The sequence below is a fragment of the Chiroxiphia lanceolata genome, chromosome 10 (genome assembly GCF_009829145.1).
Source record: "Chiroxiphia lanceolata isolate bChiLan1 chromosome 10, bChiLan1.pri, whole genome shotgun sequence".
Taxonomy (NCBI): domain Eukaryota; kingdom Metazoa; phylum Chordata; class Aves; order Passeriformes; family Pipridae; genus Chiroxiphia; species Chiroxiphia lanceolata.
Genome location: NC_045646.1, coordinates 6,139,207 through 6,166,065, shown reverse-complemented (window position 1 = coordinate 6,166,065; position 26,859 = coordinate 6,139,207). Strand labels below are relative to the sequence as shown.

At 35.2% G+C, this 26,859-nt stretch overlaps 1 protein-coding gene across 1 annotated transcript in view; it reads right to left on the bottom strand.

The window, feature by feature from the left end:
* Positions 1–26,859, bottom strand: part of NAALADL2 (N-acetylated alpha-linked acidic dipeptidase like 2) — a 470,164-nt gene that overhangs the window by 99,005 nt on the left and 344,300 nt on the right. Inside the window, 2 exon segments of the mRNA XM_032698178.1 lie at positions 3,142–3,234; positions 12,313–12,456. Of these exon segments, the coding sequence (XP_032554069.1) occupies positions 3,142–3,234; positions 12,313–12,456 (237 nt within the window).

Below are 26,859 nucleotides of genomic sequence, written 5' to 3'. Positions count from 1 at the left end.
TGATACAGAATGATAAGTCAGACCCAGTAGTTTTGTTAATGCTGGAAGAAGGTACTTTACAGGGTGAAATGCAAGAACTTTCAGCCTAAAATAAAGAACACACCTATGGTTACCCCCCCCCCCCAAAAAAAAAAAAAGCAAACAACGCTTTTCTTTCAGAGAAATAACACTAAATCTTCATCTCTCAAGGTATTATGTAAAATCCATATACCAGTCACAAGAGGAAAAAACCCCTTATTTTATTCCAAAAACGATGATGTGGTACGAAATAGCATGAATGACTAGTGTGACTGAGGCCTGTCAAAGAAGTCAAAGCTGAGTTATGCTGAATGACTTACTAAACTACTAGACCTTCTGTGTGAGATGAATTCACAACCAAAGCCTCTTTGAAGGACTGCTCACTGATTTTGTTCTGATATTAAGTAGTTTCTTTCTGTTCAAGATCTAGTCTTTCAATATTTCAGGGTACCAACAGAGAACAGAATAGCTATCAAGTGATGCCAGATCCACAACAACCTCTGGGTATTGTTTGGGTTCCAAAAAGTGCAAAAGTTTTGGTTTCTTTTCTTTATCCATGGGGATTCACTTTGCACTTGCTGTCAGTACACCAGAAAGTGGCAACACATAGGTGGTAAAATGCCAACATTTTATACTTGCTTATAAAATTATATATCTGCTCCTCAGTATTTTTTACAGTGACTGTTGCCTAGAAACAATTTTAATAGAACATCAACATACCTTGATTATAAACCCATTCTCTATTAAACTGGACTTTTATCAGCTCAACAAAATACACAGGCACGTTGTTTTATATGGAATCAAAAATGCTTTACAAACAGGGGATTTGTTATGTACCTATAATACAATATTTTTAATCAATTGCTTGGGGAGTGTGTAGGTATGTAAATGAAAAGTTCTTTCTAAAAATAGATATGCAAAGTGTAAACCTAAGTGTACATAATAATATAACAAAATGCAATCTAAATCACATAATTTTGCAACTTGTGTGTTGCACCATGAACTGCTTAATTATAGGTTGCACTAACAATAAAAAACCCATAGGATCTTCAACTCACTTAATGAAGGAATTTGGAACAGAAATTAATGGCCTTACAGGCTTCTATGTCATTAAAAGAAGTGCCACTAACACAGAGGGATCAGACAGGGTCAACACTTACCCCATATTATGTGAAGGGGAAAGGGAAGAGACATTATTAAAATAATGTGGGACATTTTGATGGAGCAGAAGCTACAAGCAGCAGCTTACTGTAGGAGAAGCCAGCTGAACGAGCAGGGGCAAAACATAACAGCTGGTGTCTCCTTTGGAATTCTTTATCTCCGCACATCTCTCCCTCTTGAATAGAGGCAATACCCTGAAGCAAACAAATACAGGAAAAGCATAGGAGAAAGGATGGTCATGCTTGCAGAGGCAGCAGCTGTCCTTTCTCAGAATCTCATGGTAAGAAAAAAGAGAAAAGACTAGAGATAGAGAAAAAAATACCCATCAGATACTTTTGGAGGTGATAAGAAGGACAGCGTTCAGGTTAGCGATGGGCTGGACAAGTCTCTTTATACTGTCTTCTCTTGTTATATATCCCCGTTTCAGCCATGTCCAATAGAGCTATAAAATCAGTGTTACATTTTTCAAGTTTTAAACTGCTATCAACCAGCACATTTGATCTTCTCCTAAATCTTTTAATATCTTGGTTAGAATTGAGATGCTCATTCTTACTCCTCAGATCAAACATCAGCTAAGATCACCATTACCTAGATGTGTCTGTCTGTGCATTAGATGTTTAACTTGTGCCCACATCAGAAGCCAGTTGCTATGGCTCTTGTTCAGCCAGACATCTACAGGACAAGCTGTTGCCATCTGGAAAGTGCTTTTGACTTCACTTGATTATATATCCTTTAATTCTTAAAGTTCAGCATATATTGACAAACCCTTAAAACGTAGTTTCTTAAGAAGAATGCAATAAGATGAAAGATTCAGGTAAAGAGGAGATAAAGAATTTATTAACCATAAACATTAGCTGGCTTGCTTCTCTTTCACAATTCAGTAGAAAGAATGTCTAAACATGGCAGCTTCTGCCCTTCAAATTCCATGACAGCTATTTGCAAAACATTAGCAACAGTAGATTGGTAGCTTCAAATTAATGAAGGAAATTAAATCCTTTACTGAAATTAAATTCACCGTGCTAATTGTTTTCTATGTTGTTTCAAAAAAAAATATTTTGGTGAGAAGTATTCACTGTTGAATTTACAGAATTCACAGTATTCTGGTGAGAAGCATTTAGCACACAGAAAACTGAGTCCTTATTTCACTAACAGGAATAACAATTTTCTCCTCTCCCTTCTCTATGACTTAAAATATGAAATGACTGGCCCACCTCCTAAGGGACTGTAAATAAATTTGCATCCTTTCCTCTGAACCTGATAAAAGAGTATTAAGGCAAGTGTGATGATGTTTTGATGATAATCATCTGTACCCTAGGAATTGGACTAACTCCACAATGCTTTGCACTATGTAAGTAACCAGCAGTTAAGTAACAGTGTTCATTCATGTTGCAGAAACCCTTCACTTCTTAGGCAAATTCACTTACAGACAGAATAATCTCATTCTTATGATATCTTCATAAGATCTTCATTCTTACAATATCCTGATTATTGCATTATCCACGTACAGCATCAAAGTAGGGAGGGGGGTTGTGCTTTATGTCTCAGTTGCATTTAGAATCTTATTTTTTAATTATTAGACATAGAGAACAGTAATCATTATTCATAGAATTGTATGAAACTAGCTTAAGGCATGACTGTAATACAATGTAAGGCTGCAGCAAGTGTTAAAACCATATTAAAATTAAAAGCATAACACAGTTACTTGGTATAAATTGCTGATACTCTCTATGGTCTATGTGTAATGCCTGATGCTCATGTAAACGTGTTTATTGTAACCACAATCCCCTTGAGCTTTTTCTCTCTTTAACCCTTCTGTTCTGTCATAAATCAAATCACAAAATGACTACAATTAAGGATCTCTCCTTCCACTGCATTATGTGGCAAAACAGAATCCTGATCACACCTGTGACTCCCAGCCATCATGAAATAAATAATTGATACAAATGATAAAGGGATACTTACCAGGAAATACAGCTCCTTTTAAATATCCAATAACATTAGAAATAGTCTTGTAAGTTGTGACTGACTGAATATTCAGACTGATTATTTTTTTTCCTGTTAAAAGATTAAAGAAAAAAAAAATACTTAAACTTGTCTATCTTAGCCAAGAAATCTAAAGAACACAGAATAAATTCCACATATATTAAAAAAAGTAAAAAAAAAAAATAAAAAAAGATTAAAAATAAAATTATACTGAAGAGGAACCAGAGATTAAAAAATGTAGTATTACACTATTTTATTTTTTTAGACCCATTTTAGCTGTGTGGTTCAAAGTTGGAATCTCAAAAGAGATCTCTACTCCTTGAGTTTAAAGATCATTGAATTTGTTCAATAAATGTTGCCAGAATACAACAGGGGAAAAAAACCCAACAAACCTTAAACGAGTAGGATTTACATACTTCTGTAAATATGAAATTTGTGTTACTCTTTATAGGTTTTTCTCAGCTGATCCTTCACCCAGGTCAATCCATCAATAACATTCAGAAAATTTTACCTGGTTTCTATTACACTTTCTTCTGGAGAAACACCCCTATGTTAAATAAGATGGGAACAGTTAGACCTCTCCATTACTACCCACACCGCCAGCCGAGCCTGTGGTGATACACTTCTGAACTTATGGCAACAGAAGTAAGGTTTTTTTGGCTTAGCTGGTATCAACTGAGGAAATAATGTAAATACATAGGTAGGAAAAATTTAAAATCTGCTAAAACATAAGGGACTTGCCAGTATTGCTCAGCCAGTTGAGACTGTGGCACAGAATAAAGCCAGGGAAAAGTAAATGCCTGAGTTAAAATAGCTTTAACTGTCCTCTGCCCCGCAGTGGGACAGAGTAACCACACAAACTCCTGCAGTTTGTGACAATGGAAACCAAACAACTAAGTCAGGGGAACTGCTGGTACCTTCCAAATGTTTCGTTTGCATTATAATAGACTTTGTTAACATTCATCTCATCTGAAAGGTCATAACTTCTATCTGAGAAAAATGAAAACGTCTTAAGCTGCTCTAACTTCAAAGGTAGCAATTGTGTGACAATAACCACTGTGCCACCCCAGACACTCAGGGAGGGTCTCTTCCATCCAGGTATCCACCACCCCCCGGTGTTTAAAGGCATCTCTGAGACAGAATTCCTTCCATGTCCATACCCCAACTGTCACACACGTAAATTAAAATATTCCACTGATCATTTTACTCTCTATCTCCCAGGCTATTATTCTTCCACAGATCTATTCCTGACAATTTGTTTCCAGGCTTTGTTTCCCAAGATATGGGAAGCATACAAGTGGGGAGTTTACTGCAACATGTAAAATAAAACCAGTACATCATTATGATACTGTTCTTCAAGGTTCATTTGCTGATACTTCATGTTTACTTGAAAATTCTCTTAAAATAAAATCTAATATATTTTAATTCACAAGTATTCATTTACCATTGAAAAAACCAAACCAACTGCTAGGATCTTCGTTGTAAAAAAATGTACCAGAAATATCTATCCTGTTTTTCACTCAGGCAAGACCTCCTCTGTTATCAATAGACGTGTTCTGCTTTTGCTTGAATACAACAGGAAAGAAAACGCAAGTCAAGCAAGTTAATAAAAAATAAACCACGGAACATGATTTTGCAATAATCAATCACAGCAAGTTAATTTTGATTTGTCATGTAATTAACTTCACCCTTTTGACATAAATTACTGTAAGGTTTATTAACACCATGTGATAATGAATCGTGTTTGTTCTATAAATCCACAGATAATATTTTAGAATTTTTAAAAAGTATTTGATTTAAAACAAAAAAATAATCCAAAGGGTTCCCAAAGGGTCTTTCAGAAAAATGTGAGAAGAGTTCAAATCATCCATGTTGATTAAGCAGTTTAAATTTAATCCAAACTATGCAACTTACTTCTTGCTCTTGATTCGCACCTACAACCACTCTAGAGCCAATTCAGTCTTCTTGAAAAACAGTTTTAAATTCAAAACTGATTTCCTTTCCTTTTCTTACAACACTTCAGATACTTGTTTCTTTGGGCTCCACAGAAAACAAGAAGATTAATCCTTTTGAAGACAACCAACTTCACTGTTTTTCCTTAACTGACATCAGCTATCCAGTCTTCAACCAACAATGAAGAAACAGAAAATTAACTTTTGGCAATACACCATATTCTAGAATCAGATATTTGAGTTAATAGTCATGTAACACAGTAGTCAGCTTAAAGTGACTTGGGCTTAAAGGCTTAGTACACCAGATGAAAAGGCTGAAAGTACTCTTCAGAGTACACAGTAGAAGCAAAATTTAATCCCTTTAAACAGTTCTGACAACAAACCTCTCTTCCTTATGCTATAATTTAAAGATCTTGACATCTTTCTCTTGTTTTTTTTCTGTATTCTCTGGAAAACTATGACGAGACTTTAACTCAACATGATTCAGGATACACTTTGAGTTTATGTAAGCCAAAAGCTACTTCTGAAATAGAAGAAGAGAAATGTATTTATTGTTATTTTTAATTTCTTTCTTTCGTGATTTGGAACTGTAAATTGTCTCATACCAAATGACTACCTTCTCCTCTCCCATTTACATAGTTATTTTTAGAAATGCATGGCTATTTCCCATTCATTTGACTGACAATTTTAGTACTCCAGATGAGTAGAAAAAATTCTACTTGATGTAGTTATGTTAAAACACACCATGAGTTATGTTTTGTTTCTTTTTTTTGTTGTTTTTAACCTCATCCCAAGCTCATACAAACAGAGAGGAGTATAAGTTTGAGCCTCACTTTCAAACATATTGGTTAAATTCTTGAATCCTGATCATGCTAAATGCCTATAATCAGACAGTTTTCTGAGCATTGCTTTAAGTACTGAATTTTAAAAAGTATCTTTAGGGACTTGGGTTCAAAAATTGAACTAATTTGACAAGATTTTTGCTATTCATTTACAAAAATTTCCTGACATCACATTTACCTCCAGTGCAGAAGCATTGAGAACTAAACTAATTCAAGTATTTCAATAGCTCCTGGATCATAAAACCAGAAATTATTTCAGAAGACTGCAGAAATAAGGTACACTGAATGTAATGTAGTTTCAATATACTTCCCGTTGAAATCAACATAAACCACACCTGAATAAACAGACATCAGTCTGAAATCACAATTAAACTAAAGATTTCAAACTTCATCAAACATCCATGGCTATGTAACTAACTTAGGGGGCACCAAATAAGCTGAAATAGTCATAATAATTCTAAATTTGACAGATTTCTTCTTCCAGTCATTCCAAAACCTTACACCAGGCTTTAATAACTCTAACTAACTTTGTGACCACACATTACCAAGCTTTTCAGACACCCCTGAAGGCCAAGGATTCCTTTAATAATGAAAGCCACAGTTTTTATTAAGTTATTTGCCCTAAGAGCAGAGGTTTGTAAAGTAATATCAAACACCACAGAACATGATGGTAGAATAAGAACTAACTGCACTCAGTGTAGAAACACTGTAAGCTATTTATACGTAACCAGTAATCAAATATATCATAGATTTCCTATATTCTATTGGTGATACTGTAAAAAATAATATGGTCTGGTATGCAGTTTTTGGAATACCCTGTTAATCACACAGGTATGACAAGTAAACATTAAAATATATATAACACCAAATTTTACTGTAGTTTGAAACAAATGCTTCATTTTCACTAGACATTTTCTAGAATAATAGAGTAAAAATTCCAAACTACTACTACCATCTTAGACTGCCTAGTTAACGGGCTTTTAAAATCTCACTGAACTGTGAAAAACATATTTCAGTTAGTTCTCAGTGTTTCATCATGTCAATTTGAGTGCAGAACCTTATCTACTACATATTTTATATCAGTTTTCAATTAAGTTCAAACACAAAACTCTAAATGAAGAACTGTAATCATCATAAGCATTTATGTAACATCACAACTTACATATAAAAACACTACATGCAACGTAATGGCATATTTAGAAAAGTGAATAAACATAAAATAGTATATACCTAATAATTTAAATAATCTCTGAAAAAATATTGTGAGACACTGTCAAATTGCACATGCAAAAATCAATACTGAATTTATGCAAGGTACAGCACTGTTGAATTATAAACTTATTTGCGCAGGGATATGTCAAACCTCCAGGACAGATGTCCTGTAACAAAGGGCCTTTAGTGATTGGTTTTTTTGTTTGTTTGTTTGTGGGGTTTTTTGTATAAGCAGTGCACCATCTAGATACAGTCTCTTTGAAATCTGGTATCCCTAATATTTTTCTCTAATAGATTTCTATTTGATTAACCAACTATGTCGCCTACTAACAATATATCCCCTTTTTAAAATGGATATTCATAGATCTTGAGTTTCCAAGCCAAATCTTTGTCTGAAGAGCTTAATGAATAAATTTCTTGCTATTTGATTATCTTTTCTGACCTACAATGAGGAATGCAGAAATAAAACTATTCAGATTAAGAGCTTCTGAAAATAAGCAATGTCTAGAATAAAGTCCTTTAAGAAGGCTTTAAACTGGGATGGCTTAAATGGGATACAAAATCAATGTGTCAAAGTTAGTATCAAAGAGAGCTGAAAATGCTTCATATGGTCAGCTGAATTTCATAACCTCACACTATTTTGACAGTTTCTTTACCTGCTTTACAGCAATCAAAACCAAAGGATCACATAGAAAGATAACAGTAGAGAACAGAATTCTGAAAATGTACCCCGATTGTTTACAGTTCTGGTAGAAAAACTCTTGAGGCTTCGGGTGGGAGTAGAGAGAAGATACATAAAAAATGCTTCTCACTGTTCATGCTTAATTCGTTCCATGAACTTAAAGAACAGAATTTAAAGCAATCATGAAAAGAAAATCTGAGAGTATTGGTATAAATGTCTGTAAATTTTCATATCCAGTATATCTGAATTAGATCAGACTTCCCTATTTAACATGTAATTCTTTGAAATGGCAGTAAGAGATACCTGCAGAACACCATTATATTCCTGTTGTTATGTACAGTGACTTCATATCTTGTAGATACAGTAACACGCACTGCCACACATTATGCTGGCATCTTTCTCTATTTGTTTTCTTGGATTCATGTTTAGCCCAAGTACCTAGAAATTATGGGATTGTTTGTGCACTAGTATCGCAGTGTATGATGGCATGGCCAGAGTTTATTAAATATGGTGCTCTTTCTTTTCTCTGACAGGTAGCAAACTATGAAGGAGAAACACATATAACAAGAGCACAAGGCTGCAGCCTAATAGGAGGAGATATATATCCTTTTCATGCCCTTCCTCTGAGTGAATAGAAGACAGGCTCGATTTGCACTAGTGCACCACTTGGCAGAGAACTTTGTCTTGGATGATGATCACGTAATATGGAAACTACAGGACTCTTTCAACTAATTATTGCTTTTGTGTAATTAATGATCAGAGTTGACTAAAAACTCAGTATAGTAAACATCTGACATGGAACTGTATAAAATAGATGTTTAAAGTATTATAAAAATTATTCTTTATGTTATGCTACAAACCTTTTCAGTAACAGTCACTTCTGGTTATCTGATCCACTCTCCTTTTTTGGCAGAGGAGGTGGATTTGTTTGCAGCCTAAAATGTAGTCTTGCATTGCAGTCACTACGATGATTCAGTATTGATCAATGACTGTATTTTTTAGGCTAAAAAAAGTTACAAAAGATTAAAAGGTTCTACCTAAAAAGCATTTAGATCTGAGTAATTTTACTCGTTGTAGCAGAATCCTGTGAGTCTTTGTATAGCTGGCTCTATTATTCACACAGTGTTTGATATCATTCAAGTTACTTAAACTATTCATGCTTTGGTTTTACTATTTTATAAGCTAAAATATAAAAAGAAATGACACCTAGGTGTCAGCAAAAGGGATGCAGAGCTGGCAAGAAATGGGATCTTCTTCTGTATATGTTAACCCCATTGATATTTTCTGAAATAATACACCTTTAATAATCTTAGTTGATCTACAGAAAGAGAGAAATAGGGTTGGATTTAAGCATCAGTTGGCTAAAGAAACTTAGAAGCCCTTAGGTGAGATCACTGCATGAGTGATGCTTTAAGTGAGATCAATGCACTGCTTGCATTATACTTCCTGTCATTTGAGTTCTATTGCCCAGGAGTATTAGGTCAGACCAGCTGCCCATCTAGTCCTTATCTCCAAGAGTGACCAACAACAAAAATGTGGAAAAGAATGGAAGAATAGGATGATGCCACAGACACCTGGACACTGATCAACAGTTAAATCCGAGATCTTTCTCATCTTCTGTCTTCTCAGATACAAATGAGTATGAAAACCAACACTTAAAACCAAAGAGAAAAATTACACACATATCACTCGTGTTTTTAACCACCAGACTTTCAGGTTTTCCATTTAACAACAAAGTATTTGGTCACTAGTGGCAAAAAAAGACTTTTTAAATTAAATCCCACTAAACAGATTTAAATTAAATACTCAACAGATTAATTGAAAAGGGATGATTTTCACCTGACTGAAATCTACCAACTGGCAGGTAACTTAAAAAACAAGGACAGTTCACTGCAACACAGCAGGATTCTCTTCATTTACGTTTATAGGAGTGCTTTTGCTTTACAACCACATTCACAATGTTCTAACAATATCCTACTAATATCCTATAAAAAAAGGAAAGCTTCAAAACTTTACAGCTTCTCTATAAAGCCTCACTCAAACTCCTTCTAATTGCCTATTTTGGAGAAAAAGTTCATGGATTCAGATTAATGAGGATTAACAACAACGTATCTTGCTACACAAAAAGCAAATCTAATTACTAGCTTCATCTAATACAAAACTAATAACTAACTTCAATTCCCACTATTTGCTTTGTAGGCTCTGAGCAGTCGATCTATCTCGGATGTTTGTTCCATACCCTCTCACTCACTCTGTCACATTTTGTCTCTTGAAAACTGCAAGGCTAAGGGAAAAAAGAGGCAATATGAGAAAACTATATATAAATGTTTAATCATTACTGATGAATCTGCTGTTCAGTTTTTGGAACAGACTGATGAGAGAATGATGATCATTTTATTCTAACAAATTTCAAGCCAACCAATCATCTGAATTGCTCATTCCCCTCTTTTGACAGATGAGTGATGAGTTCTACGTCAGAAGTGAAATCTCTCTCTTAAGCTTCTTCAAATCAACAGGAAGACTGCAAATTCAACCTTCACTGTTTTTAAATGCCTTACTCTCTTCAGTGTTATCTCTTTAGTTATTACTCTTATTAAATAGTTCTACACAATTTCTTATCATAACACCAGGGTTTTATCTCTTCCATTAAGGCTGCTATTGAACACTTCAGCACACTATATGCTCCAGCACATCCATAGTTTCACCATTACTTCAAGGCAAAATATATCATAAAACATTACAGAATTATACAAGGCTTCTTATTATAGTCCCTATTTTCTCAATAAATTAAGAATTTTTAAAAAATCCCACACGGACTACTGAGGTTCAGAAGCTTTAGAGGAAATCAGACACAGGCTGTTGTGTTCACCCGGAGTAAGCCACACAAGGACTGGCTCTTACTAGCCTTGGAATATTCTTTCCAGAAATTTTCCACCTCACAGAATACCTGTCTTCTCAGTGAAATAAAAGAGACATGCCACACCTGTCACAGAAAAAGCAGAATAAGCCACCCTTTAGGTGATTCTGTCCTGCAGCCTCCACAAAGAGCTTTTTGAGAAACAGGCACTGTGAATGCTTTTATCCTTCTAAAACGAGTGTCATTTGCCAGGCCAAATTCATGCTTTCCTCCAGGCACTTCAGCTGTTTAAAATTCCAACAATACCAGCAAGCTTCACACATCCTACCTGGAACAGTAAAGCACTTGCTCCTTCCAAAATGGCCTTTTTCCATTTTCTACTGGTTGTGGGGACGATCAGTTCATCTTTAAAGTATCTAGTCAGCTATGCATGGAGAGCGATAGTCCTGCCTAACCACAGCAGCTTAAACCATTAAACAGGAGGTCTTCTGCCTCCCTGTTTAGTATGTATAACTACAAATGCTAACACGAGTCATAAAATTAATCAACCTTTTTTATGACTTGCTGTATTGTACTGCTATTCCACAATAACTTTCCAAAAGCAATAAACAAGTGATACAGTACACACATGATAGTACATTGGTTTCCCTTAAAATTAGCTTTTACCATTGTCATCGCTGTTTGTAGCACAGGATACAGTGGCTAACTTAATCTGCTTCCTCCTCTCCAAGACCACAGCTTCAAATCATTTCATTTAAACAGGCATTATAAAAAAATACACCTTTTTTTCCTGCATTTTTTATGGTGAAAGATGGGCAGGTACAAAAGAAAAATGAAGACAGAATTACTGAACATGCATCTCATCTAGAATGTTCTCTGGAAGCTGTTCCTTCATTGAAACACTCTGCAGTATCTTTGCTGGAAGACCGTATCCTTATTTTTTTCCCACAGACAATAGCAATAAGTTTGTTCAAGCACTAATCTATGTGACTTTGCTAATGGCATTATATCTAAATATATACTTTGAATGCATTCTTTCATTTCATCTGTCTCTACTCAAGGTCTTTTGTTCTTATCATCAGGACCATTTTCCTGGTGAAACCTGGAGAAAAAGGTGCCTGAAGGTTCAGATAACAATACACTGTTTATTCTATACCAGATACAAATTAAGGAACACAGAGAGACATATCACTTTAAGAATTACAGTATTATTGTATCAGAGACAGGAAAAAAACCCTATACAGTAATACTGTTCCTGGTGCTTTAACGTTAAAATCACATTCTTAGTAGTACAGTAAGTCATAACAAACAATTAACAAAACCTACCTAGTGATGGTATCTACACCGAGAAGGTTTTAAGTCAGTATTAAGAATTAGTGCTTAATGTCTTATTCTAAGAGAATTATTTGGTTTTTTAAACCAAAGCTTCCATCTGTCAGATTTTAGGAGCATAATTTTTAGGCTGTTCATAGTCTCTCCTAGAAAGCAGCTCAGCAAAACATACTCAAGACCAGCTAAGCCTCTTAGTTGTATACAGTTACAGAAAATGGATTTGGTTGAGAAACATTCCATAGTTAGAGGGAAAGTGTGCTTAAAAAGCATTACCTGTAGGTGGCAGCTGGAGGGGTGTACACCTATCTTTTTGGACACTGTCCTCAGGTAAGGAAACAAGTTTTCTGGCAAGCACTGCAGAAATTGGTTGTACTAACAGTGTTGTGAGGTTCAACCGATTTTGCCTGTAGCTTCCATCTTAAAAAAAAGAAAGAGAAAGGCAATTTTGTAAATGAAAATTAGATTTCAATCCATCAAAAACCAAACAAAACCCACAAATCTCTATAACACAGCTTAAAACAACTGACATAGATAAGCAGCTGTTATTTGGTACTTACCTTATTGAAAAAAAAAAAAAGTCTCTTCAAGAACATGTACCACAAAATTGCATGTGCATATTACAGTATTTGGACAATAGTTCCACAAGAAAGAAGATGACAAAGAGCCCGTGCAGATATTGGACTGTATGTGACTTAAACACACTAAATTAAATTGGTGTGTACTCAAGGAAACATTGAAAAATACAATTATAGATCAGAAATAACTTCCAAATTCAAGTAAAAACTGAACACAGCCTTACAGGAAAGGGCAGACATTTAAACTGCCCAGAATCATGTGCAAGTATCCATCTGCATTGAACAGTTACTACCAATTAGGCTTTATTTTGCCTACAGAAATTGTGCTATTTAACTCACCCTTTAAACAGTTTTAGTGCTATCACACAAACAAGCCTTTGTGAGAAATCTGACAAGAAAAACAGCAAAAATGAGGCATGTTGATAATATACTGGCAACTTGATGAGATGTGCTTCCTTGCATATACCAGAAAGCCTGAAAATTCTGATATACACCAACCTTTTTGAACGGTTACAATCTGGTCACCTCATTGACTCAAAGTGGGTTCAATGCAGCTAAGGTGACTCTATTGTATTTTATAAATGCAGGGGTGTTTCTGCGATGGGAAGTTGAAGGCTAAGATGAAGGAGGTCTGAAATAAGAGAGCACTACTAAACAGACACACACATCAAGTGAAACAAGGTATGGATCAGAAAGCCACTGACTACCTCATTTACAGCTTAAAGAACTTAAGAAGTCATAGCACAAAGCTCTCAATAACAACAGATCCATGTAAATATTAAAATCTCCCTTCAACTGAAAAAAATGTGAGTTTCCACACACATCTATGTTTCTGATGAGACAATGAGATATTCTGGGAGACCAATTGAAAGAACTGGCAAAAGATAAGAGGTTAATTGTGCACCTGGAAATGCTCTGAAGCACTCAGGACAAAACACCTGTTTTTCTCAGCTATTTCATCTGGCCAATAGAGGTATCATCTCTTCCCATAGAACACTCTTGAAGATGAAAAGCCCACCATGGAAAAGGAGCAGAGGTTGATAGCCCGGGGCAGGACACAGCTTCAGAACAACCTGCAGCACTCTCAAAGACTTCCAGTATACCTGCCCCCACTGAACCATTTCCAACATTCAGCTAGAGATTCAGAATACAAGGCCTCCCTCTGAGATCTCCTGGAAACAAACACCATATTTTCTGTCAACATGGGAGTTCTTTACTACCCAAAGGCATCCTTTACATCCTGTGTGACTGCAATCACAAAGGGAGGGAGCTATCAGAAATCAGCAGCACATGTTCTAATACATTTCTGTAAAAATACTATCAGGATTGTTATTGCTGAACCACAACATAAAAAAAAAAAAATTCCAGTCACAACCTCCAGTTTTCATTCTTTTTATGCTACAAACTCTTGAGACTTTTTATAATATGCCCTTAAGCATAATGTAAAAACTGACCAAAACTGTATAATTTAAATATGGAAAAACAAAAACCATGGTTCAGCTTTAATACAAAGTGACAAGTGTTCACTTTGAAAGAATCAGGCAAATTTTTAAGTGGAAAGGTGAAACTGGCTCAAAACATTTTAAACATGGTAAAATCAGTTTGTTCAGGCTTTGAGAGTCAGTTTCTGGAATCAAAAAAAACCCTAAAATGTCCTAAACTGCCCAGAGATGGGCAATTGAGACATTATTTTCTGTGTAGTGTTTGTCAATCTGCAGACTGCATTAGAGGAGCAATGAGGCTCAAAATGTTTCAGATGAGAAGTATCTCTCCTTTCTTCAGTTACTCAGAATTTGAGCTTCATACCTGAATGAGCTTTGAAAGATACACTTTCGAGAACAACTTACAGGAGAAAACCCCACTATGTTTAAAAATTAATCATTTAACAATAGAAGATGGAATTTGATGTACGGGACAAATGGAAAATAAATATATAAAAAGGTAGATTTAAGTTATCTGGGCAGATTTATGTGGAAGAAAAACTCTCTAGTAGAAGGAATTTACAAAGACCTGCCTAGGCAGGTGATAAAATCTCTACAACTGAAATCTTTTTAAAGAAAAGAATAAGCAAACATCTGTCAGGAGTGATGTAGATACGGTCGATGGCCTCCCTGAGGGAAGGTGCTGCATTAGATGACCTCTTGACATCTTTTCCAGGCCTGATTTCTCTAGAATTCTCCAGTAACTGAACTTCCTGAATCATTAAAAAAAAATAAATTATTGGAACTAATATTAAAAAATGCTTTTTAAAAAAAGGAAAAGTGAGAGTCACTTTCCCTCTTCCAGGCATGTAATAGTTGCCAGGAAAGTAGCCTGCTAAGAGGACTGAGGAAAGCTCTCTGCACCATGATCAGGTTTCAAAAGTGAAAGACTCAAGACCAGTCCTCTCCAGTGCACACTTAAAAATCTGGAGATTTCCAGGGCTGCTAGTTAAAGCCCAAACATTCAGTTTTTAAATACTGACTGTGAAACAGTGCAGTGCAATTTCATAAAGGAAACAACATATCAAAAGAGGTTTGAGATTCTTGCTGGCACTTTCTCTGCTGGATGCCAAACTCTGTGGAGCACAGAGTGCTTTCAGGATCTGTGGAAACAACAAATGCTTTGAGGATAATTTAAATTTGACACTTTGCTTGTAATGAAATGTAGTTTTATAGCATGAAACTCTTCCAAGAAACAGAATTCCTTCTCTGCAAGTCTAACAATCTAACCGTGCCAGGCCTAGAACCACTATTAATTTTAGAAAGTCTCTAGAGAACATACTGTAAAGCGAGAACAAAAATATGGTAATCAATTATTAAGTTAATTTTAGGAGCACAAACAGAGGTAATCTTTAGAAAGTTTCTTCGCAGAAAGCAAGGCCTGCATTTCTACTTTTGCAGTGACTGTGTTTTATGTTTTCTTTTTCAAAGCAAGCACAAATCTTGAGCACCAGTTTCCATACTGCTCAGTTTGGGACACACATTTGGAAGTCAGGATTTCATAGTGATCCATCACTTAACTTACTGGTATTTGTAACATGTTCTGAGATTTCTGAAAAGCTTTAACTGGGAGAATTTAATAGTAACACTTGTGCACCATATGTCACTCAATTCTAGGTTAAAGTACAATTTTATCATTGTTTCAGTGACTTTTGTGAAGACTGAAAAATCACAGCACATGAAACAAGAGTTAGTCACAACACCTTATCTCTCTAGTTAAAAGAATATTGCTTCACCCACAGCTTCTTAGTATTAGCAAATAGGCTTTTATTTATATTTCTCTAAAAAGTTTTGTGCTATATGAATCAACTTTCTGTTAACTTTTGTTTAAATTCCAGATTCAAAGGAAGATTGGACAGAATATTGTATTTCATCATATCTATTTATTAAAGGATCTGATAAAACAAAAAGTTAACAACTAAAACTGTCTAAAAAGTTTACTGATACAATTCATCAAAATAATTCCTTCTAAGACCTGAAACACTGCTTTAAGGATGTTCCCCCCAAAAAAAGAGAAAAAAAAGTATTCTGACTGAACACTGAACCATTATTGTACATACCCACATCTTTGGCTTTCTGCTGCATTAATAATAGAGCATATTAGTTTTGAAATATCTGAAGTGAATGGCTCATTAATTTTTCACCTTAAGCTTAATAGAAATTTGACAAACAGTTTTATGCTGAGAATAGACACTCCAAGCAGGACTTCACAGCACATGATGGGAATAAATTAGAGCATAAAAGACAGAATAATGTGTATTTGGTCAAATAAGATGGTTCTGTCATTCAATTGCCTGAAGTGAAGTTAGTTCAATGCATTTCCGTGAAAGTGGCATTTTTACATTTAAGGATTCCCAGCATAAATGCCTTTGTCAGCACTTGATCTTGTATTTAGCATGACAAAACCAAAGATGTATAAATTGACATGTCACAGACATTTATATTCTTTGTGCTTCGAACTTGTACACAGTTTCCCCCCAACTTTGCTGATAACATTCAACAGCTGTTACATTCCACTGACTCTCATGCAGTTAGGCACAATGATTTATTCTTCACTGCAAAATCAGTTTATCTGTGGTTTTTCTGATTTACATCTATCCAGACAAAGGGACTGTGCAGTGCCTACAACAGAGAGATTCCACCAGCTGGTTGGTGGCTCCAGGTACTGAACTCACATCACTACCGGTAATCATAGTAATTTTGCCATGCAGCAGCTACTTGATTAAATCTTCAGCTACAGTTGCTTACAATACTGTCAATGAGGAGCTTTTTTAAGACAGACATAACTCTTCTAACTCAAAAAGAAGACTTTTTGAGCCTTCACATTAAGCCTTCACATTAAGCCTTCACATCCCATTTAATCTCTGATATGAAATGTATCCATCAGCTACACCTCACAAAGTCACTGACCTTTTTTTTCCTTCCTAAATTTTCTCTTTGAACAAAGGAAGAAAAATAAACTGATTCTGGCTGTTACTTCTTGCTGTAAATGGATACAGTTAGAATATTGACCCAGAAAACCTGATGCTGTTCTGGGAAGGCTCACCCTCGCACCCACCTGCTCAGTGTTTGGACTTTAAAAGTCAGATATATAGTTTTCTGCATATGAAGTCAAAAAGAGACCTCTACCACTAACAAAATTGGTGCTGAACACTCTATGTGTTTAAAATGGCAGTAAGAATGGATTTTATAATGGGAAGGAGAATACCACAACTTTAGACTTGGAGAGTATCTTGAGATGTAGAAGCTAAAAAATACCAGCAAGAGTAAGAAAAAAGTAACTAATATAGAAAAATGTTATTCAAGAGAAGAGCAGAACCTGGAGCAAATGCCTCTAGAGTAGAACTGGTAACAAAAGTTTCCCGCTATGTCTTTATTCAGTTCTCTCTGAATTATCCACTAGAATTACAGTGTGGAACATATGTCACTTTTGAAGTTCTTTGCTTCACTAGCCACTGGTAGAAGCACGGAAAAAAACATTTTTTCCTCTTTTGTAAAAAAAAAGAACTTTGAAATTCTGCAACCAGGGATTTTAACAACAGCCACATGTAAGGGCTTTCAAAGCAGCTTTGCAGGCAGCGAAGCACGAGATGATGAATTGCTGTGCCAATTACAAAAACATTGTGGCAGCTTGAATTTCAGGATGCATGATCTCAAGTGGGCAAGGGACACTTAGAACTATGTGCTGATTTGAGATATGAGTGAGAAACATGTCTGTGCCTATAAAAGGTTTATGCACGTTTACAGAAAGTACAGAACTGAAAGGCAGTGAGGAACACCTAGAAGGGAAACAAGCTACTGAGAGTTCTCAGAAAGGATCTGAAAAACATTTTTATTTTTTTCTTAGCACCGGTGATGGATAAAAAAACTCCTTAAAAAATACATTTTTTAAAGAAGTCTCATTCCCATGATGTCAGGAGTTGACAAAATTTTAGAAGAAAACCAAAGATATCACACCAGCTGTGATAAACTCCCCAGTTAACAACACCATACATCCACTGGTACATACCCAAAACCATAAAACTATAGAACTACTGATTTTCTTACAAAGTATATTTACTGCATTCTGTTTACATCACATTTTATCAGTGGATTGGACGCAAATCTGTGTATATATTACTCAAGACTGTCTTTTTAAACAGATTTCTGTTGTCCTTAAAAATAAAACTAGTAATTTTATATCTGATGTGAGAAAAAACCCCATATATTTCTACAACTTGCTGTCATCTTTTTCCCTCCCCACAAAGAAATGTGCTTAACCATTACGAAAAAGGAAAAAAAAGTCACTCCCCTGCCTCTTAGTGCAAACTACTCTTGTCTTAATGACTAGTTAATGTATTTTAAAAATACTGTCAGTCTTGTTTCTTTTTAAGATACATGGAATGAAAAGCAACACATTTATTGTCTAAAAGCAAAACTGCTTTGACACACTGATGCAAAATCATCTCATTAATTTCCCTGCTTCCTTCTGAGAATATTTAATACATTGGCAAGAATAAAAAAGAAACGCAACCAAAAAAAAAAATTTCACACATCTCTCACCATTTTGAATCAGTCTTTTCATTTAGTTTGTTGTAGTGAGTAATACTTAAAATGACATATAAGTGGCCAAAATGGAGCAAAATTACACAACACTTCTACACCAATTGACAGGAGGTAAATTTTTCCTTTTTAAGTATCCTACAGTTGTGTAACCACTAAGCCATAAAAAGGAAAGAGTAATTCTTCCACATATTACAAATAGCTAAAACATATTTTTATGTTCTAGTAACAATGGAATGTAACAGGGGAGAAAGGATAATATAATTCTCAGGTTTTCCTCTGTTAGAAAATGCTCTTCTTGCTACTGAGATGAAAGAAACTCCCCACTGACAGCAGTTTGGCCATGGGACATACAAAAACCTCTGTCCAAACAGGGGTGGTGGATATTTATAAGGGTTGACAGAAGTTGCCTGCCTTACAAGACAAAAAATAAATTGTTCTCAGCACTTTAAAAATAAGCTTATTAAAAAAACTGCAACAGTCATAAATTTCAGCTTCTGCACAATTTATCCTTTGCCATGCATGCTGAATTCAAACCAGAATCTTCAATACTTTAGTATTCAATTCTGGATTCTATTTGAGGTGTTCTTGATAGCAAAAGATATGCTTAGCATCTTCTACCTTCATTAAATTTAAGAACACAGGTATTTCCCACCGTAAGGGTGTGTGTGGAAATAATCAGTGCTAAAAAGATTGGAAACACTCAGAAAAATTAGCCATGTAATGAACTGACGACAATCTGCTGCAACCAGTTATCTGAATCTTAAACTGGATAATAAGTTAACATTAAGGACTGCAAAAATAAATATTACAATTCTTACCTAAATTTTATACCTTTGCACCAAATCAGCAATTTAAACACTATATGATAAAATAATTCTACAAAAAATTATTGCTGGTATTTTTTAATTTTCTAAAATATGCAGAGGTATTAATCCAAGTAGTTCAGCAGAACTGCTTGAAGTGATTGCTCTGATGTTCAGAATTACAGCACAATCCAAAATGTTAAATATCAGACACATACTTGGACTTCCTTTTTTTAATCTTCCTCTTCGGGCAAAACTACTTCATGAACCCCATACCTGCAAGTCTGTGCACGAAATGTAGCTGCTTGTTGCTCCCAGAAAATATACTTCCCAGCCCATTAACTACATGATGTTCTTGAACTGGGATTTGGAGGGAAGCTCGTGTGTATGTGGGTCTGTGCATGAGGGAACACAGATCAAACTGATGGACTAAGATGTGACAGAGATGGCTTTTAAAACTGATATATTGCAGAACATTTTGAATTCGGGAGCCAAACACATTACAGAATTTGTTATCAGTTTCACTGACAAAAAAATTCTCTCCTTCTTGCAAAAAGGATCCAGGCAGGCACCAAGCAGGGATATCCTGCTCCAGAACGGGACTACTGTATCACAGCAGCAGAAAAGGCACACAGCACCTCCTGCAGGAATTATGTTTTCTGTTCACCACTTCAAGAAACAAGGAACTTCTGGCACATTCAAGAGTTAATGGGCTGGTCTTATGGCTTGCTCCCTCCTGAAATAAACCTTGCTTTGCTACACTGGTGAGGGCCACCACAACAAAACCAACAACAAACACAGGCAGGAGACACCCATAAGGATTTCCTTCCCTTCAGTGATGATGGACACTACACACAGTAAAATAAGGGTCTTGCTTTATGTGAAATATGTTTGCAGCAGCCAGAATATACATCAGGCAACATATGCCATCGTTGTTCTGATTATGAACAAGCATAGAGTCCTGTTTATTCACAATAATGAGATTTATTGTTATTAAAAATAAAAAATGCCCTATAACACTCTACAAGGAATGGAGTGGAAATAGAAAATCTCTAAGAAAACACTGAAAGTGATAGGTTTAGGATGACAATTATTTTGTTTATAGCATGTAGTGAACATTTGAATAACTCAGAATCACGTGCATATGTTGTCTGTGGTACAGTATGCTTTTCTTAAAATTATATATATCTCTGATTCATTCTTCTATATTTGTTTAAAATCTGGAAAGTCACATTTTGGCTTCAGTTTGATGACATATGAGGTCAGCCAAGAGTGTGGAGTCTCCCCCTTTTCCCACAGCTTGTTACTTACTCCTCTCCCCACACCACAGCGATGTTTAAATGACCATGTTATGAACCAGTATCAGCAAACTTTGAAAAAGTTCTTTAAAGCCAGATCAGCTCCCCAGCCCATATCACAGCAGTGCTCCTAACAGACAAATGAGCAGAGTAAGAGGTAAGGTGGGACCAAAGAGGTAAATGGCATGGCTGGAATTCCTCCAGTTCAACATAAAGTGACTGTTCCAAGGCACAGAATGACATTTAAACATGAATTCAAATGCTACTTACAGCTTAAAAAAAAAAATTAAAAAATCTTTATATTTTCCATTTTCTCTAGGTCTTTTGAGGCATTACAGGATAATTCAAGAAAATCATTTAAAAAAACAAGGTCTCTAATATTTTGTCTGAAAATGATACATAATTAATATGTATCTTCTGTTTTAGCAGATTGAAGAAGTTGCAGTGTTAACTTGTCTGATCTTAATGCCCAAAAATTTGCAAAAGAAGATCAATCTATTAATAATGTACATCTATTAATGCAAAGTATATTGATACCATTTAGCTTTGTTTTAGTGGACCATGCAATTGGAATTGATGCTCATTTTCAAGGTCAATTCTGACTATATGTATGGAAAGCATACAAGAAGTTCAAAAAAACCCCAACAAACAAACTCTATCTGCTTTTATTTTGTTCTAAAGGGCTCACACTCAACTAAAAGTGAAATACAGAGAAGAATCTTAAAAAGCTAGACTGCAATGGAAGTGTTCCAAGTTCTCAGTTCATCTTGAATTTATTAATCTTCCACCCGCAAGACCAGATAAAGTAGATATATTTGGTCACGTATCAGTAGTAATTTGATTACAATTACTGAAGAAAGAGAAATGTCCTGGCAAGTCAATCTCAAATGACAATTTTCCAGTATGAAGATATAGATGTTCTCAAGATTCCTATTAATCCTATTTATAGTACAAAGTGGAGAAAGAACTATGCTTGGAAAATCCTACAATTCTGAATCTATGGAAATCCTTGTAACACATATTGGCTTATTTCTTGAATTACAGAACAGAGACAAATAAACTATAATCTATTTGCAGTGCTCCTCAGAGATATAAACACTGGTATTTAATTTACTTAATAACTTGCTTATGTATTTGCAATGTTTTATTATGTTCATGCTGACTAGGGTAACTGATGGATTCAGCTTCAGAAGGTGATTACAAACACCCAGGAGAACTGGATTTTATTTTGTGCACAACAGCACATTCTTTGTGAATATTCATTCAAAACTCCAAGTGGAGTCTTTGGCCCTAAATGATTTCTGAACCATCCCTTGTAAGAAGCTTTGCATCCTCAAATGAGCTTCTGCAACCTGAGATGAGCAGGCAAAATAAATAATTTTGTTTAAATAACAGAGCTGAAGAGCTAGTTAATGTTTAGGTTAAACTCCCTGAAATTCAAGGACAATTTTAGTCAGGAAGACCAGAAGCAAATAAAATTTGTAAGAAAACAGAAATAATTTCTTGAAGAAAATAGTTCCTTGTTAAAGAAGGGTAGAGTAGCAGCATAATTTAAGAATATTATATTTAAGGTCATATTTTAAATTATAAGCCAGTGACGAACACATATTCCTGCATATATTTTTGAAAAATGCTACTTGGGACTATTTTTCTAAGTAAATATTTAAGAACAAGAGTTCCACAAATACAATCGAGATTACTGCCAGTTATAGCTACAAAAATTCAGCAGGAAATAAGAATATTATAATCTGAATTATGACTTAACACTAATTTAAACAAGAGTGACCCTTTTGATTTTTTTTTTAAATATGTATTTTTGGCTAGTTTTTATTCACATATAAAGTAATGCACTCACTAGCAGTAACCTTTTAGTGGAGTTCTGTAGTCTCAGGTTCTTAAACAGAGAATAACCTCCAAAAGAACAAATTCTCTAACAGAGTAAAACAACTTGGAAAGACAAATAGAAAACATAGCACTAAAACAACGGAAAAATATTGTGAAAAACTATAGGAACTTTACAGATCAAAAATAAAATATTGAAAAATAGCTATCATGTTCTAGAATTTTATGCTAATACAATTATTTTTTGTAAACACCACATTTCCCAAGCAAAATATCAGCACGGAAGTTCCACAGATTTTTTCCCCATTCTCTAGGCAGGCTTAAAGTATTGTTTATAATTAACACAAATGTGTCACCCTTCTCCTTTTAAGAGAAACAAGAAGGTCTTACACTCAAGACCTGAGATCGCTATCAAGTCATAGGCAAAGCAGGAAATCCATTCCCTTTTTTTTTCCCCCCATTTTTACAGAAAGGAACTTGGGTTAGTAGAATTCCAAAAGAGCTGTGGAATAGAAGAAATCAATACATATCTAGTTTCATTTTGACTGTTACCCTGAAGTTTAATGAAATTTAATAAATTTCATTAAATAACACCAAGAAGCATATAGAATATCTACTGACAGAAATGTCTATGCAGATCTTACTCTTCATAGCAGTTGCACATTAACTAAATCACTGAACACAAGGCAACTCTCCTCTCTTTGTTGATGTTGTTATAAAAGAAGTGGTACTGAAATATAGTAAGTATTAGGAAAGAGTTTGCATCAAGTAAATTGTTTTCACAAGCTGAAACTGCAAAGGACCAGACTGCTTTAAAAACACACAGGTCTGGGGAAGATGTATTAATCAAACTTTGTGCAAAAGCTCCACCAAGAAGATGACCTGTTTATGTTAAAGGTCAGTATCAAGGACAACATTCCTTGTTTCATTTATTCATCAAAGTTACAGATATTTGCAATGGTGGTATTTTGAAAATTTCATAAATGTAGACAGATCTAATAAACATCCTCCCTTTCAAGGTCTTACTGCTAAAATTTATTCTGTGATATCTCCAAGGACTACCTCTCTCTCTGAAAGATGGGACCTCAAGGTTTCAAAGATCCACAGTACCCACATCTATCAAGAAGACTTCTGACATGCTTGAAGTTAGATATGCAGATACAGATATGGACTGTAAAAGCATTTGGGATTCATAATTCGTGTGTGTGTCTGGATCTTAGGGTAAAGTCCCCTCATATGGGCTTCTGGTTCACAAACTTTGACATCAGGAAGAATTTCTTCACTGAAAGGGTGGTCAGGCATTGGAAGGGACTGTCCAGGGAAGGGTTCAAGAAACAACTGGATATGAGACTCAGTGCCATGGTCTAGTTGACAAGGTGGGGATTGGTCAAAGGTTGGACTCAATTATCTTGTAGGTCTTTTCCAACCCAAATGATTCTGTGTTTCTCTGAACTAAGGCAAAGTGATGGCACAGCCACCTGAACAGGCTTTATTACAGACACACACCCACACACACCAATCCTGGGTCATGTGAAACACAGAACCCTCCAGCTGCCATTGACATGTTTCTGGAGATCATGGTCTGGGCAAGTAAATTGTACCCATAAGTAGAGTTAACAAGCTCTGATATGATGCTGTACTAACACAAACCTCACCCAGGATTTTTTCGAAAAAGACACGGTGTTACTCAACTACATCACTTAATCATTATTGTGAAGTTCATTCAGCACTTGTTTCAAAATACGTTTGATAACCTAAATCTTGATGTTGCCTATATTGTGATTCTATTATTTTACTGTCACAATTCAGTTCCATGTGTTTTTTGTCTTAAGTTACTCAAAGATACAGAAACCTGGTGGGCCATCACCACAGCTCTACAGGAGATGCTCTCAGCTCCATCATATTGATAGCCAAAAAGTACAAATAAACATACAGAAATATGGTTCATTGAAAGAAACACAAATAAAAAGAACACATGGACTATTAGAACAACATGAGTTAAAACAGCTATTTTCATAAAATGAATGTGTCACAAGTAATCATCACTTCCATGTTATTTTGTCTCCTCAGTATTGGTGGAAATAAATTGATGCCACATTTGTAAATTCAATTGGCACTGTTTCCCTGAAGTGACAGATGATGCATTACATGATTGCCTCTACAATATGTAACACCATTCTTTATTGTCACAGGTACTGTATTTCACGTGAGTGTGCAAACTAGCATTTGCAGTTTTATAATAAACTATTTCCTGTCAATAGTGCTGTAAGAAAGTTGCAATTTGTCCTCAAGTATCTGTTTTCTGTTCAGAAACAAATATTTATAGCCACTCAAAGATCAAATATGATTTTCCCATGCACTCACTGCAGTCAACACTTCATTCTCAAACCTGGTGTGCTGCATGAGGGCACTTCAGTCAGTGAGACAGAACTGAGTGAGCAGTTTAGTTATCCATCACTGTTCATTATAAGGCCAAAATTCAAGTACTACTTATCACAATTGCAAGCTACCAATTTTACTGCCTCTGGTTCAACTGCAGCAAACAAATCAAATATTTAAGTAATGACAGATCAGAGGGCAAAAATACCACTTTAGCCTGTAGGTAGAACTGACCTTTTCTATTGTGCTTTTACCTCATGTGTGGCTTTTGCACAAAATTCAATGCAATAATCATGGGGAAAAGGTATTTAATGCTGTGAAACAAGCAAAAAATTACTATATGAAAAACCATGAGCTATTGCTTTGTTCCAATTCTATTTTAATAAAAAATGTGGTTTTTTCCCATCTTGGTTTAATCTGGTTAACCAATTCTAAATCCTGTTAATCTCTAAAAATGAACTGAAAATGTAGCTCAGGACGAAGCATGGAGAGGGCACTTGAAAGATATTCCATTACTTTCCTGACAGTCACAGTCAACAGTGCTGAGTACAGTCACAAAGCCAGCTGCTGAGAAGATGTTACATACATTTTAACTAAGCAGAGGCATATGTGTAAAAGATTGACACTTGCATTGATTTGACAGAAAACACAGAAAAGAAGAAAATTACTTCTTTTTAAAAAATCTGGCCTCTTACTTGATTTAGTTCTCACAAAAATCCAATCCTACTTAGGAGTAGCAGTTGAAAAAAGCAGCACTGACTCTTAAGAAGTGTCAATGGGCTAAGAGAAAAAGGAAACCTGAAGCATCAATCACCCAAATTATTTAATATATTAATATGACTTTGTACAGGCTATTATTTGTCTTCCTTACAGAATGCTGTTGTACACATAATTAAGTGGTATAAGACCTGTATTGATGAAACTTAATGTATCTATAAACCCACACAACAACAAAATTAGATTTTGTTACATATGTAAATCCATTTAAATAATAATTTTCCCATCAGAGTTTATTGAGTAGAATAAAATATTGCCTCAGATTAATTGGTCTAATTATACTTCCTTTAAAGTCTGTTCAATACTTTTCTGTCTGCTACTGTAAGTAAGGAAATATTTCAAATATTCTAAGTTAACCTCTAGCTTAAGTATGTTCCCCTCTGAAAAATGGGATGTTTTCCACCACTGGTTGGAAATGTGTTGTTCCCTACATTCTGGATACTGAATTTTAAAATTAAACAATTTTCTTTGCTCCTAGGAAGTCTTAGTCAACATAACACAAATCTCTATAAAAAACCTCAAATATGAACTTGATTACTATGGTGGTTTTTAACTATCCTTAACTTGAAATCCTTCATACTGATGTGCTCTTTGGACTGTGCATGGAATTAAATTTTTCAAGCTGTAACTAAAAAATGTGTTTTATAAAGGAAATATATCTTATGTCCAGGTTTCATATTATAAAGTTATTCCACTTCGATCAAAATCTTCTTAAATCATCTTTGCACCATTTCTCACAGGTTTTGAAATAAATGTGTGGCTTCTTTGGGACGTACTGGCTATGTTCAGTGTGCATGGAAACTGCATCAGGAAGCCCAGCACCCAAAAGGCTCTGCAACCCATAAAGTATTTCCAGAGGAGGAAATGAAACTGTGTCTGTTACACAACTTGGGGCAGCTCCTGAAGGACATGACGGATGTGCAAGAACTGCTGCATGGAAAGACAACCTATACTGCACCCTCCTTAACCCATTTCTTAACCATAAACACACTGAGATACACAGATGACACCTTTTGCATAAGCTGCCTCAAAACTCTGTGTTCCCGGCAGGAGAAACTATTTTTATTTTAGTCAGAAAACTTGACACTTTCAACACCAGCCAACTACCTGAATCAGAGCT